The following is a 15162-nucleotide window of genomic DNA, read 5'->3' on the forward strand; positions in this document are numbered from 1 at the left end:
TTCCGGGTTGTCTCTGGCCAATCATCTTGCTTGGTCCATAGTCTAACTCAGGGTCCTTCCTGGTGGCGTATCTCTCAGCCAAGGTGGATTCCAGTGCAAAGGATTCTGGGAGGTTGGTCATCTCCTCCCTCTTTTGGCCCCTCCTGAATTCTCGGGACCTCCTGTTGTGAGACAGCTCAGGCAAGCGGTGATCATCGAGCCTGGCCCAAGTGGGTGGTTTTGGTCAACAGTTCCCTAACATCTTAAGCGCATTGATTTTTGTTTCTCAGTGATGCAGGCATTAGAGGATCCCCAGCCTCACTCCATCCCCGAGTTGGATGTGGCTGGAGTTCAGGGGTTGGCTTGGGAGTGAGGCTGGGCTGGGTTTGAGGGCATCAGGAATGGGGTAGGATTGGGAGGTGCTGGGTCAAGAATGGGGTGGAGTTCAGGGCTGAAATTAATGGGTCTGATGCAAGCACTACTTCGCTGTAGAAGAAAGAAATGCTGAAAGTGAAAGCTGTATTTTTTTAAACATAGTCAAAATCTTATGCACCCTCCGCCACCTCTCTTTATGTGGAGCTCACGGCTCTGAGTCTCCATGTTTGTGAAAAGAGAATGGGGGGGGCGGGGAGGGACCAAAGAAGAGCCAGGAGAGACCCAGGGAATGCGTCACTGATCTGAAGTTAGAGACCCTCGGAAGCTTGGAGTTAAGGGGTCCTCAGTGGTCCCCCCCGGCACCCCCCCTCCCCTTTTGGGTGCTGGGGCTCCTAGACCTCAGCCCGGCCTGGGGCTCCCCGCCCCCTGAGACCCCAGCCTCCTTATCTGGAATTCTGCTTGAGGGGTGCCGTTCCCAGTCATACCTGCTGGCTCGAGGGCCGGTGGGGCCTGGGAGAAGTGGCCCAGCCAACCACGGTCTGGTGGGTAGGCCTTATCTGGCCACCAGCCCACCTCCTGTCTGCTGAGGGCCTGGTCCGAGGCCCAGGTAGGAGGTGGGGGGCGTAGATTGGTCTCCCCTCGTGTCCACAGGATCTGACAAGGTCTCGAGACTGGGAGGGCAGCCTGGGACAACCCAGCTCTCGGACCCTCTGCTCTGTGTTCCGGATGCTAGAGATGGTGTCCAGGTGGGGCTGCCCCGTGGCAGGTATCCACATGACTCGACCCTTCACTTCCTTTAAACTTTTAGTCACAAGTCACCTTTCAGTGAGGCTCCTCTGGTCACACTGTCTAAAACTTCAGTCCCTCCCCCAGATTGCACATCCTCCTGCCCTGCTTTATTTTCTTTTCATCGCTTTACTGTTATTATACTATAAATTTCACTTATCTTGTTTATTATTTCCCCCCCCACACACACAAAGAGATACACTATAATATAAGCTTCATGCAGACAGGAATTTTTGTCTGTTTTGTTTACTGCTGTACTCCAGCACTTAGAACAGTGCCTGGAACCTAGTGGGTACTTGATAACTATTTAATTAATTCACTTATAATCAATTTATAAAATGAAGCAACAAGACGAGATGGTCCCCGTGGCCCCTTCCAACTCTGATTCCTTGTCCCTCTAATTGCTCGTGTTCATTCAGCTGGTCATTCAGCAAATATTTACTGGAGCCCTAGCTAGTCAGAATGACCCACTCTCCCTCAGCCCAGGAAGTTAAGACCCTGCTCAGCGGACCCCTAGCACAAAAAAGAGATCAGAGCAAGCCCTGCTGTGCCTGCCCGTGTCACTCGTTTGGGCCCCGCACCCTCGGTCATGAGCTGGGATTAGCTGGTGGTGAGTGGGGGTGAGGGGACACAGCCAGAGAACAGTGATCCAGGGGAGTTCTCAAGGTGTCAGAGAGGTACCCATGGAGACAGGAGCCTTCGGTGCTGGAGAGCATGGTGAAACTCAAAGAGTGAGAAGCTCTTCAAAACCTGTTTGCGTTAAGGAGAAAGGCTCAGCTTGGTGCTTTACCCTTAACCTCTTGAATGCTTGCTAATCTGCCTTTTTTAAAAGAAAAAGCAAGCTTCCAGCTCTAAAGCCTTGGCAGGCCATAGTACCTGGCTACAATTTAATAATAGAGTTTTGTGATCATTATTTTCATCTTAGTTATTTTCTGCTTATGACAAGTGACACTAGCCGTTTTACTTAGAGCAGCAATATGAAATTTGCTTTTGAAATAGTTTTGAACCAAAAAAGTGCAATGATTTAAAGAAAAATAATGATTTATAGGTGGTATGTCAAGGCAGTATAGGAGTGACAGACGTTTAGGAAATATTCAACAAATATTTATCGAGCACTTACTATGAGCCAGCAGACGTTCTACGTGTTGGGGATGCAGCTGTAAATGAAACAGACAAAACCGCTACCATCCTGAGTTTACATCCGAGTGATGGCAGAACAGTGATCCAGATACTTAGTGACATCCCAAGGAGGGTGGGCGCCAGAGGCCATCCCTGTCCCCCGGGGTTCCCAACATTGCCGGGCACCAGCTGTCCCCCCACACCACGGTGTGAGGGGCCGAGGGGACCCCCCGCTGCAGGCGGCATCGGGCAACAGCTATGGCAGGGCAGGAGCGGAGCCCTGGACGTGGGAAGGCCTTCATGGGGAAGCTCCTGCCGGAGTCCCGGGCAGAGGGGAGGTGCCACTGGGCTCTCCGCGCACCTGCAGGCTTGGCGTTGGAGCAGGGGGTGGGTGGGTGCAGAGCCGGAACTCAAGCTCTGATGCTCCTCCCCGGCAGACCAGCTCCCGCCGCGCCCTGGAGCACTATTTCCACGCCGTGGTGGCAGCCGTGGAGCAGATGGCCAGCGAGCCCAGCCCGAGCCGGGAGGGCCACCTGGAGAGGCTGAAGGAGATTTACTGCTCGCTGCTGGGGCCGGCGGCCGCCGCCGGGGGGCGCTGCGGCGGTAAGCGTCAGGAGCGGTGAGCTGCGGTCCGGGTACCCTGCAGGGGGCGCCAGAGACCAGCGCTGTACCTGCTCAGAGTCTGCGCGCGTGGCTGAAGCGGGGTGGGACACGCAGCGGCTCCCAAGAGCTTGAATGTCCCGGGCTAATTAGAAGGTGGGTAATTAGGGTCATGATAACAGCTGACACCTCCTGGGCGCCTACTATACCCCAGTTGCTGCTCTCAGCAGTTTACGTATATTAAATCAATTAATCCTCACAGTAGACTACTTATGAGGTAGGAAGCATTAACCCCATTTTGCAGGTGAGAAAACAGAGTTAGAAAGAGGCTATAAATCTTGCCCAAGATCACGCAGTTAGTAAGTAGCAGAGCTGAGATTCAAACCCAGGCTGTCTAGCTCTTAACCACCATACTATAGTAACCAAGGGATCCAATGGTCCACGGATCCCCTAAAGAGCATCTGAGTCTACATCACTTACATCTGGTCTCACAGATTTTTATTCCAACGCTTCCTTTCTGCTTGCCTTTTTATAAGACAATGCCATACACTGATGGGAAGCAAGCCCGTGTGTGTTGCAGAAACTCCAGAGAGCCCAGAGAAGTGTCTGGAACATATATTTTCTGGCTACTGGAGGACGGTTCTGATTTGTGTCCTGTTTCATGGCCGCTCAAAGCACCCGTGGAGTTTGTCAGCCTGCATGCCCCGAACACACGGTGCACCCATAGGTACACGGCACTTGCCTGAGGACTGGAAACCACGGGCAGAGGCCAGTGTGCCGGCCCTCCCTGGGCTTGACCTCGGCAGCCCAGGGAGGGTGGAGACTGCAGAAGTCAGGGTGAGGCAGGCAGGTTGGGCACCTGCTTAAAACTTCCTCCTTCTCAGCCTCCTCTTATTTTGCTTTAATATTCTACACTGCCTCTGATTGCCACATGGAAATGTCTGTTCATGAAGCCTCTCCCCTCCCAAAGCTGGGCGAAACCCTGGGGCAAATCTGGCTTTGTTCTCCTTGGGTACCACTTGCTAACTCAGCAGTAAATCTGCGTGGGCAGGACAAGACCACTCTGGGCTGCCCCCACCATCCCAGACACATCCAGGCACCTGCCTCCCGCCCAGACTTGCCCTGCGCATCTTAATGGCCAGCTAGCACCCCCGTTGAGCCCCTGCTACTGGGGGGCAGCATGGGACAGTGGTTATGGGCACCGTGTCATGGGTAAAAGCATAGACTCTGTAGCCGGGCTGCCTGGGCTCAAATTCTGGCTCTGCCACTTACTGTGTGACCTCAGGCCAGTTACTTAACCTCTCTGTGCCCCGACTCCTCCTCTATAGTGAAGATAATATTACCTGTGCCCCAGGGTCGCTGGTAGGACCCGGTGAGATGATAGCACTGTGGGCACGGTGAGAACAGTAGTAAGTGTTCAGTGACCGTGGGTTGCTCTCCCCTAAGGAAGCTTGCAGCCTTGTTCAGAAGGGAGCTGTGCTATGTGGAAGTTAAATCCTAAGGCTACATGTTAGGTGTGCCCAGTGTGCAGCCAGTAAGGTCTGGGGAGGGGATGACTCCCAGGCTGGAGTGTCAGGAAGGCTTCTGGAAGGAGGAGAGGGGGGTTGGTTGGCCCTGCTCTCTCCCCTGGATGCAGGCTTCCTGCTGCCCTTCGTACTTGGCCGTGACTCTTTTCAGCACCAGGAGCAAACGTTAATTGAGCATCTACTGTGTGCATGCTCCTGGAGGAGGCCCTGAGAAATACGGAGGCCTTTCCCCTGGTCTGCATGTGGCCAGGATGTCTCTGAACAGTGGGAAAGGCAGCATGGCTGCAGCGGGGCTGGGGGAGGGAGAAAAGGTTGGGAATGATGCAGTGAGCTGGCTTGTGAAGGGTCTTGAAGGCCCAGCTAGGAAGTTTGTAGGAAACTGGGAGCCGCTAGGCATTCTTGGGCAGGTGTTAGGCCCTGGATGAGCTGATTGTGGCAGAGAGGCAGAGGAACTCGACAGGGCCAGATACGGGAGGGCGAGGGTCTCTGCCACCCACCCCCATAGGCCCCACACAGGAGCTGGGGGTGGGGAGAGGGCAGAGGAGAATCGCACAGTCCTCTCCTCCGTGGTCTCCACAGCCTGTCCTTCAGGTGAGCCCCCCCAGGACCGGCTTCCAAGCATCCCTCTGCCCAGCCCCCATATCACCTTCCACCTGTGGACCAGTGAGGAACAGCTCTGTAAGTGCAGTGCCTTTGACCCCTCTGGGGGGAGCGGGCTGGAAATAGTGGTGTATGTGTGTGTGCATGTGTGTGTGTGTGTGTGTGTGTCTGTGCATCTGTGTGTGTTTGTGTGTATGTCTTTTGGTGTGTGTGCAGGTGTCTTTGTGTGTCTGTGTCTACATGTTTGCGTCTGTGTGTGCACTGTGTGTGTGTCTATCTCTATGTATATTTATTGTGTATCTGTGTGTATGTCTACGTCTGTGTCTCTGTGTGTGCCTGTGTGTATCTTTGTGCGTCTCTGTTGTGTCTTTGTGTCTGCCTGTGTATCTGCTGTGGGTGTGTCTGTGTGTGCTCCTTGTTCCCTGAGTTGTTTGCAGCATCTGAAATGAGAATACATTTGCTCTATGTCAGAACACTCCGTGCATTAGCCACTGGCCACATGTGTCTAGAAAGTGTCACATGCCATGATGATGCAGACAGACAATACACGTCCCCAAGAAGGAGGCAGGCACAAAAAAGTTATGGTTTCCAGAGCAGGAGGGGGCCCACACTTCCCCTCCACGCTGATGTCTGTCCCCCAGTCCCCCTGGCTCTTCTCAGGGGAGGGGGGAAGATAGAGCGGCAGGTTGTGGTGGGAAGTGCCAGACTGGTGAACCAGATTCAAGGCCCACGTGTCCTTTCACGTGCTGGTTCACCCTAGACGTCAGTTCCCTGGGGGCCTCAGTTTCCTCAGGAGCAATAAAATGAAGGTCAATTAGAAAAGCCAGGAGCTGATGCTCTGTTATCTGTGTCCCGGGGGAAACTATGGGGGCGCTGGAGAATGGAGGATGCTAATGAGCAAATATGGAGAAGAGGGCTCTAGAGTCAGGAGGCACTGCATTAAGCTACAGGACTTCTCAGAGCCTTTAAGATGTTTACTTTGACAGGAGTGTGTGGGGTTCTTAGTCTCTGTTGGCCACAGAACCTCTGTTCCTTCACGGAGCATCTCATGGGGCTTCTGTTCAGCTAACCGTGTGTGGGAAACACGGAACCACCGACCTTGCCAGGGTGGGGCCCTGCCAGCCTCACGTCCGTTCTCCGCCCTGATGGTCCCCTTTGTCTCCGCATCCCAGGGAAGGAACTGGTTCTCTTCCTGTGCCCGCGATCCCAGCTGCGCCTCAGTGCAGACTTGGAAGCCTTGGATCTGCAGGGCCTCCTGCCAGACCGGGAGTTGGCCCGGGCGTCCATGCTGTCCACCGACAGCGGCATCGAGCGGGACCTTCCTTGGGGGGCCGACGAGCCGCCCACACCTGGCAGCCCCGAGGTGGAGCAAGCCAGGCTGAAGCGCAAAGGGGGCATCAAGAAGCGGGTGTGGCCCCCGGACATCCTGATGCCCGGCAGCTGGGATGGGCCGCCGGGGCTGCACCAGAGGACTGGCAGGCCCAGCGGGGATAGGGGGCTGCTGCCTGGGGTCTCCCGGCTGCACACGGCCCGGGTGCTGGTGCTAGGGGACGACCGGATGCTGGGGCGCCTGGCCCGGGCCTACCACAGCCTCAGGTAGGGTCCCAAGGGGCGGCTGGGGATGGTCGGGGCACAGGTGGGCCCAGCCTGTGCTGGTGAAGGGTGGAAGGGTCGGGCGGGGGGGCGCTCAGGAGGTCGAGGCCAGGCTGGGATGGCAGAAGATGGTGCACAGTAATCCCCCGGCCCCCGCACCCGGCCACCACGGAGCGCTGTGCTGCCTGCTTTACTGCACCCATTCTACAGATGAGAAAACAGAGGTTCAGAGAGAGTAGGTCAATTGCCCAGAGTCAAGACATAATAAATAGCAGAGCCAGGATGTGGAACCAAGTCTGTCTGAAGTCAAAACCCCTGCCCTCATGCCTGTGCTCTGCTCCCCCTTGCCAGGAAACGAGAGACCCAGAAGTTCTGCCTCACCCCCAGACTCAGCCTGCAGCTCTACTACATCCCTGTGCTGGCATCTGAGGTGGCTGGATGGGGGGGCGGGGGACGTGGGGGAAGAGATGGAAGGTGTCAGGAGCGGGAACTGGGATCATTCTTCCTTAGGATGTGGATCTGGGAGAGACCTGGAGGCTTTCTGTCCCAGAAGCCACAGACGTGGGCCCTGGGGGCTGCATGTGGCCAGAGAGAGATGCTCTCTCACTGGGAGCATCATTCTGCTTTTCTAACGGAATTAATGGCAAGCTTCTCAAACAGGGCTCTCTCACACACACACACCCCCTCAGCCACATACACACCACCCTTCCCGGGGGGCCGGGAATGAAGCCGCACCGGCAATTTTCCTTTTCTGTTGCCCACTCTGCTTCTGATTGGAAAGCATTAAATTCAAGGCAATACTTGTCTCTCCCCTTTAAAGGCTGTTGATCATTTTTCAGTGTCCCTGGCAGGCATCCTCAGGGAAGGGGGTTCCAGCTTCATCTCAGGTGTAAAACAAGTCTTCACATGGTGCAGAAATCAACGCCCCAAGAGGTTGAGTGATTTGGTCATATTCCCAAAGCTAGTTTGCCCAGGACTGGTACCTGGGGACCCTCCGATAGGAAGAGAGTGCCAGAGAGGGCCTGACGGGTCTGCCCTGTCCCCTTGTCCCTTTGTCCCCAGAAGCCCACAGCATCCAGGCGTTCGGAGCTCGGAGAGTTGGCTGCGTTCCTGGGCCGTGCAGACCCGTGGTACGAGAGCATCGTCAACACCCTGTGCCCCGCCATCCACAAGCTGGCAGAGATGGTAGGGCAGCGAGGGTAGGGGGGCGGGAGGGAGGTGGTAGGGGGTGTTTTCTTGACCCTTGACCTCAAGAGTCAGCCCAGGGAGCCCCATGAGGTGTGAGGCAGGAAGGAATACAGAAGAGGAGCCCTAACCAGCTAGTGGCTGGAATTCACTCGGAGCACGTACCAGGCACCTACGGGAACGCTATGGAGAAGATAAAGTAAAACATTCTTAAGTGTGTAGGCCAATTATATGCCTTCTTCTGTGAGTTTCTTGTGCTATTTTCTCTCCAACTGCAACAGTTCATGCTTCCTGAGCACTGCCCCATGCCAGGCACTGTTCTAAGCACTTAGACGCAGCAGCCCTACCAACCAGGTTCTCCTGTCTGTCTACAGGCACTATTGCCACTGCATCCCCATTTTACAGATCAAGCAGCTGAGGCACAAAGAGATTAGGTCACTTGCCCAGAGTAACAGAAGGAGTCCCACTTGGAATCAGGCAGCTTGATTCCAGAGCATGTTCTCTTAACCACAAGCCATAGTGCCAATCCCCCACCCCCCAGGCAGTGGGGGGTGGGGGGCAAGGAGAGCTCATCTTTTATTGATTTGAAAGGCCTTCCCTTTCTGCTGTCATATGTGCTGCAGACATTTCCCCCCACTTTTTTATTTGCCTAACAATTTTGTCAGTGTTTTTTTTTTTTGACTTACAGAATTTCAATATTTTTACCCTTTATGATTTTTCCCTTCGGAGCCATGCTTTGAAAGGCCTTCTCCACTCCAAGATTAAGTAAATATTTACTGATAATTTCTCTAACCATCTTATGGTCTCAATTTTTACATGTAAATAACCTATCTGCTATTAATTTTAGTATGTAATTTTATTTTTTCCAAGTGTTTAGCCAGTTGTCCTAAAGCTATTTATTGCATAAACCATCTTGCCCCATCAATTTGAAATGCCACTTTTATCATTTACTAAATTGTCACACATGCTTGAGTTGATTTCTGGATATCTATTCTTTCTGATTCATCTATTCATTTTTGTATAAATTAGCACTTTTTAATGTCAGTGTTTGGCACGGTACATCTACCCCATTACTTGTTCAAAACTTTCCAGACTTGGAAAGTCTTGTTTCTTTATATTTCCAGATAAATTTTAGAATTCCTTTGTCGAGTTTTATTTTTAATTCCCTTGGGATCTCGATTGAAGTTTAGAGAATTAACATCTTTAGCACATTATGTTACACTCTCTGGGGGTGAGGTATAACTCTTCACTTATTAAAGTCTTCTTGTATCTCCCTCAGGTGAGTTGTACAGTTTTCATCATATAGATTTTACCCATTTCCTGCTAAATTTATTCCTTATGTTTGATGGTTTTTTCTTATAGTTGTGGATTTTTCTCCCATTATATTTGGGTAGTAGTTACTGCTAGTATAAAAGGAGGTTATTGATTTTTACATAATTACTTTCTAACTGGCCACATTTTGCTTCATTGCCTGATTGATTAGGGCATCTTCTTATATTCTAATAGAGATATTGGAGATAGGCATCTTTTCTGAATTATTACTTATCTGAAAATGTCTTTGCCTATATATGAAAGACTGTTTAGCTGGGTATTAAAATACCTTTTCCTCGAAACCTGGAGGATACTAACAGGAGAAACATCTGATGCAGGGTCTCATTTATACTCCTTTGTTGGTAGCTGTTTTCCCTGTCAAGACACATGTAGGATTTTTATTTTCCCCTGCTCTCTTTCCCCTTATAATTAACAATTTATGTGACCCTTACACTTAACTCCAAAAGCAGTTTCCACATGAAGAAAATGGAAATAGTGTGAACAATGGCAGCACTATTAGAATAAGTTCATAATTCCTCAGTGTGAGCTTCTTGAAAGGAACGAGATTTCAATAGACCAGATGTGAAAGTTAGAAGAGATATTATAAGATTGGATATAGGTGAAATACGCTGAACTTCTTTCCAACTCTGATACTATCAGATATTATATAGACGTTCTGTTTACCTGAAAAACCCATTATGCTTTATAATCATATGGGGTTGGGGAAGGCCTGTAGGAATTCCCTGGTAGTCCAGTGGTTTAGACTCAGCACTTTCAGTGCCAGAGTTCGGGTTCAATCCCTGGTCAGGGAACTAAGATCCTGCAAGCCATGCAGCATGGTGAGAAAGAAAAAAAAAGAAAGAGTCAGCTCCCACAGTAGGATGGAGGAAGCTGGCTGAAGACAGTGCCTCTCCCTCACTCACACAGCCTCTCTCCCCGGACACGTCCCAGACCGTAGACCCCTTCATCCTGGATGCCATCACCTACTATGTTCGCATGGGCACCCAACCCATCTATTTCCAGATCTACGCAGTCAAGGTAAGCTTCCCACCTGGGGCTCCAAGGAGACCATGGCAGCCTGCTGGATCCCAGGACCCCACAACCTAAATACCCTGGCTCCAGGGAAACAGGGGGCCAGGATGCAAGTCATAAACTCATCCAGACATTCTTGGTTGTTAACTTTCTCTTCTTACTCTCTGGATGAGTCAGATAATTATTAACTCCTAAGGCCTCAAGTTCAAGCAGAAGCAGGTCTTCTTCATGTGGAAGGTTCTCTCCCTTACCTCACATCTTCCCCTTCATCCTTGCTAGCCCTCACGTCCTACAGCAAAACTGCCCTCATCTCTGCTCCTCTCAGCCCGATTGGGTGCTTCTCCTGGGTGCCCCTGTGATGCCCTGGGCATCCCTCTGACACCTCACTGCCACTTTGTCATATATCTGCAGATACCTGTCTCTCCCCACCAAGACTCTGAGTCCCCTGAGATAAGAGACTGTCCTTTGTTTATCTTTGAATATCCTGCTATTAACACCATGAAGTGTATGTGTGTGTGAGTGTGTGTGTGTGTGTATGTGTGTGTGTAAACCAAAGAGTGGGTCAGTGTGGGACCGGCTGGGTGCAGTGGGTGTAAAGTTAGAGCCTGTGTGCGGTGGTAAGAAGTTCATGGCTTTGCCTCCTGGTCCCCCCACCTGCTCACTGTGGGATCGCAGTACCTCTACCTCTCTAACATTCATTTTCCCCATCTTCAAAATGGGAATAGGGACTTCCCTGGTGGTCCAGTGGTTAAGACTCCGCACTCCCAATGCAGGGGGCCCAGGTTCGATCCCTGATCAGGGGACTAGATCCCACACGCATGCCGCAACTAAGAGTTTGCAGGCCGCAACTAAAGATCCTGTGTGCCACAACTAAGACCCAGCACAGCCTAAATAAAGGCAGAAAGAAATATTTAAAAAAAAAAAAAAAAAAAAAGGTGGGGCTGTCTCAATTGGCACAAGCTTTTCTCCTTTCTGGAAGGCAGGTGCAATGTAGGAGGTGGGGCAACCATTTAAAATAGGAATAATCTTCACCACAGGGTTCCTGTGAGAATTCAAATGAGTAGAAAAATAAATTAAAAGATAGGGGAAGATAAGGGCAAGGAAGTCAGCCCATGGAAGATCTGAGGGCAGTGGTGGGCACTTGGATTAGAAGCCCGCATCCCGGGCTGCGGGGGTTGGGGGGAGCTGCCTCTGCTGGGGACGGCCTCCTCCAGCCTCCCTCCTCCCTGCCTCCCTCCAGATCTTCCTCAGTGACCTGAGCCAGGACCCTGCAGAGGACATCTTCCTCACCGAGCTCAAAGTCAAGATCCAGGACTCCAAGTTCCCCAGAGGTGGGCATCTGTCTCCCCTTTCCCAAAGCTTGCCCTGGCTCAGCTCCTCAAGGCCCGCTTCCAGAAAGTCCCCCCACCTCTCACCTAATGGTTCCCCCCAAGCCCCGTCCCACCTCTGCTGAATACCGGGGGGCTTTGCCCTACTGAAGGGCAGCCTGGCCCCCCTAGGGTGCTGCCTTTCCATCCCGGGACAGATGCAGCTTCAGCTCCACCTCAGGGACGTGGGGAGCCGGGGCGGGAGGGACGGGGACCTCCCACCTTCATTCAGCCTCTTCTCGTCCCCTGCAGAGAGCCTTTCACCCCGGAGGAGGGGCGTGGCTGAGGGCCCAGGGGCTGAGCTCTCCGTTCGCTACCAGAAGGTCAGTGTGTGTGGCGTGGTCAGCAGGTGGCCCGGAGGTTCAACTGGGGGGAAGCAGTTGTCAGGGACATCAGGGGGAGCGGATAGAGCCAGAGGAAACTTCTGCCCTTTTCTCGTGGCTGCCCCCAGAGTTTCCCAGCCTCCAGGGAGTTTTGCAGGGATGGGTGGGTTACAGTTGGCCTTACACACAGCCAAGGAGGCGATCTGACCTAAGGAACAAGGCGCTGTCCCCTTGCTCAAAAATACCCTCCTCGGGCTTCCCTGGTGGTGCAGTGGTTGAGGGTCCGCCTGCCGATGCAGGGGACACGGGTTCGTGCCCCGGTCCGGGAGGATCCCACATGCCGTGGAGCGGCTGGGCCCGTGAGCCATGGCCACTGAGCCTGCGCGTCCGGATCCTGTGCTCCGCAACGGGAGAGGCCACAACAGTGAGGCCCGCGTACTGCAAAAAAAAAAAATAAATAAATAAAATACCCTCCTCTCTAGCTGACCCGCTGTATGGGGGCGTAGTCCTTGGTCTGGAAGGCTCCCTGGGCTGAGCGTTCTGAGCCTGCGTCCTCTAGCTCCTTACTGGACATTAGTGACACGGCCAACACTCAGGGCAGGGGCAGGAAGCGGGGGATGGGGGGAAGGGGACAGAAGCAGGACTGTTGACGTGGTGTCGTGTACCTTGTCCTGAGGACCCCCCTCCGTCCCCGCATCCCCCTCCCCAGGCCCTGCTCAGCCACCGCACCCGAGAGGTCACCGTCTCCCTGCGGGCCACCGGGCTGGTCCTAAAGGCCCTTCCAGCTGGTGACACTGAAGGTGAGGGGCTGGGCACGCAGAGCAGAGACAGGGAAGGACACGCACGGGAAAGCTGGGGTGCGGAGGAGAGAGGACGGAGAGAGAAGGAGACGGGCTGAGCCAGGGGAAGGAGCCTCCCTCCCTGTCCCTGGGATCACGGAACGTGGTCGAACTCCTACCCGTGCTGGGCCCGGAGCTGGGCGCCAGGCTGCCCGGGCGAGGACCCGCCTGGCCTTCAGGTTGGTCAGCATCGAGCAGCGCTGGGTGATGCTTCTGCCGCCGGATGAGCCTGAGCTGGAAGGTGGAGGGACCACGCGGAGGGGTGTACGTGGCCTCGTGTACGTGAAGGAGACGTGTGACTTTGGCAATAGCTCTAAGACGAGAGGCGGTCACAGAGCAGTGGGGCAGGAGCACAGATTCTAGAACCAGATGGGCAGGCGTCGAAGCCCAGCTTTGCCGCGTTTCCATCTGTGTGACCTCGGGTTACTTGTGACCTGTCTACCTGCTTGTTCATTTCTAAAATAGAGACAAGATGCTAATGTATGTGCACACAGTAAACTGTAGCGTCAGCCCTATTGTTAAACTTTGATTTCTTCTGTTTCCCTTACAAAACTCCCACCCCATCCACCCCCACTTTAACTCCTGAATCTCCTCCAAATTTTCCATCACACAGTCCTGTCCGAACTTGGATCTCTAAGAACCCTCCTTTGTCGGCAGGGAGGGGTAAAGCCGGGCAGCAGTCACACAATAATGGTTTCTGACACATTATACACTGTGAGGAAAGTCAAAGAAATGCTCTCGACATGTTGGGACAGATGCCTTCCTACAGCCCTCTGTCTTACACACCATCCTGGGCTAGGTGGTCCTGCCATTCTGAGCATGCCCAGTGGCTGCAGAAGAACTTCTTCCCATTGGAAACGGGTACAGGAGAAGGTGAAAGAAAGGATTTAGGTTGGTGATGGCTGCTATGCCTCAGGATATAGAAATGTGGATTCTCCAGGGGACGGAGACGGATGATCTGGAGGGAACTGAGGCTTGGCGGGGACCAAGGTGGAGTCAGGAAGTAGGGGCTGCGCAGGGTGTGGGGAGGGGTTAAAAGGGGGCGGGGCAGTAGTCAAGGTGGGTTTGTGTCCTTCTTGGGAGGTGGAGTCTCAAGCTGCCCTACTTCCCTAGAGGCCCATTCACAGCCCCTCACCCACCATCTCATTCTTCCCAGTTTCAGGGCCCACCCACTGCCCCCCAACTGCTGCTCCGGAGACAGACCACACATGCCTGAATATTAGCGTGACAGAGGTTGTCAAGACCTCCAACTTGACAGGAAGGTCCTTCTCTGTAAGTACTGGGGAGATTCATGCAGGGCAGGTGGCGGGGAGCCCAGGGGGAGGGTTTCAGCGAAGGGGGAATGGACTTTTGAGCCTTTCTGAGCCTTTGCTGTTGAAGTGGGTCATCCTGTTGGAAAGAATCTGCTTTCCAGTCAGTCTGTTTGAAGTACTGAGCACCAACTGGCATAAGTAAGGCACTGGAAGAGTTAAGGCCCCGCCCTCCACCTCCACCTGGACCATCTGAGGACCTAAGACGTACACAGATAGTACAAAATGCACCCGGGTTCTGGCGTCCCCTGCACACAGCAGCTAGACTCCCAAACAGCAATGGCCCGGCCTTTGACCACATCACACCAGCTCTTTCAACCTCATCACCCTACCGCCGCCCTTTGCCCTTTGCCTTAACCCTTACCGATACTCATAGAGAGTCCCTTATTGATACAGGCATAGGACCCGCCCATTTTCTCCCTATCTGATGGCCTCTCTGGACTTCACTGCCCTATCGGCTGGGCTTGGAGCCCGTGATCATACCTGAACCACGTTCTCAAGACAGCCTCAGCTTCCCCACATCGCCTGTCAGGCAGACACTACCTTTAGGTCAAGCCGCCCACTCGGTCTGATGCTCAGGTGTCTGAGTGCTTCCGCGATACCCTGCATCCACGAGGTCAGGGCCGTGACCTTCCACCTCATCCCAAGCCTTGGCATCACTCAGCCCTTTTCTCTGGACTCTTTTTCCTAAGCCAATTCCTTAAATAGCCACTGTTCCCCACTTCAGTCCATGGCCCACTTCTTTTCTTATTCCCTGGACTCTCAAAACCACATCCATGGCTTTAGTCCAAGTTGTTAAGGGTGCCCAAACCTTTATCTCCTGCTCTGACATTCATCCCTGAGTGTCTGACTCCTGCATTCAACTAAGTTAGCATGACCTCAGTGTCCCACGACACCCCAAACCCAAGATATTCAAAACCAGAGCCAGTGCTTTCTAGTAGTTAAGAGCTCTCTGGAGCCAGACTGCCTGGGCTCAGATCTGAGCTGTCATTTACCAGCTACGTGATTTAGGCAAGTCACTCCAGCTCTCTGTCCCTCAGTCTCGTTATCTGGAAAACGGGGACAGTAATGGTACCTACCTATCCGGTTGTTGTGAGGATTAAATGATGGTGACGTGTCAAGCTTCTAGAAGAGTGCTTGGCCAAGTCAGAGCTATATATGTATTAGCGACTGTTTTTATTTCATCCCCTCCTCCCCTGTGTCTTGTCTCTCATTCA

The 15162-nt window shown here is 53.1% G+C and overlaps 1 protein-coding gene across 7 annotated transcripts in view; it reads left to right on the forward strand.

The window, feature by feature from the left end:
• The window catches only part of PIK3R6 (phosphoinositide-3-kinase regulatory subunit 6), a 58460-nt gene that overhangs the window by 31262 nt on the left and 12036 nt on the right, over positions 1 to 15162 (forward strand). For 5 of the 7 annotated variants that reach the window (XM_029212352.1, XM_029212358.1, XM_029212359.1 and 2 more), the window contains 10 exons: positions 2697 to 2862; positions 4965 to 5063; positions 6158 to 6581; positions 6930 to 7008; positions 7641 to 7763; positions 10002 to 10112; positions 11347 to 11437; positions 11726 to 11796; positions 12506 to 12596; positions 13792 to 13907. In XM_029212352.1, the coding sequence (XP_029068185.1) occupies positions 2697 to 2862; positions 4965 to 5063; positions 6158 to 6581; positions 6930 to 7008; positions 7641 to 7763; positions 10002 to 10112; positions 11347 to 11437; positions 11726 to 11796; positions 12506 to 12596; positions 13792 to 13907 (1371 nt within the window). The remainder of the gene's footprint in view (positions 1 to 2696; positions 2863 to 4964; positions 5064 to 6157; positions 6582 to 6929; positions 7009 to 7640; positions 7764 to 10001; positions 10113 to 11346; positions 11438 to 11725; positions 11797 to 12505; positions 12597 to 13791; positions 13908 to 15162) is intronic. The other 2 variants (XM_029212354.1, XM_029212353.1) reach the window with 2 other exon arrangements.

Source organism: Monodon monoceros, unplaced genomic scaffold (assembly GCF_005190385.1).
Source record: "Monodon monoceros isolate NGI ecotype Baffin Bay Population unplaced genomic scaffold, NGI_Narwhal_1 Super_Scaffold_9, whole genome shotgun sequence".
NCBI classification, from domain to species: domain Eukaryota; kingdom Metazoa; phylum Chordata; class Mammalia; order Artiodactyla; family Monodontidae; genus Monodon; species Monodon monoceros.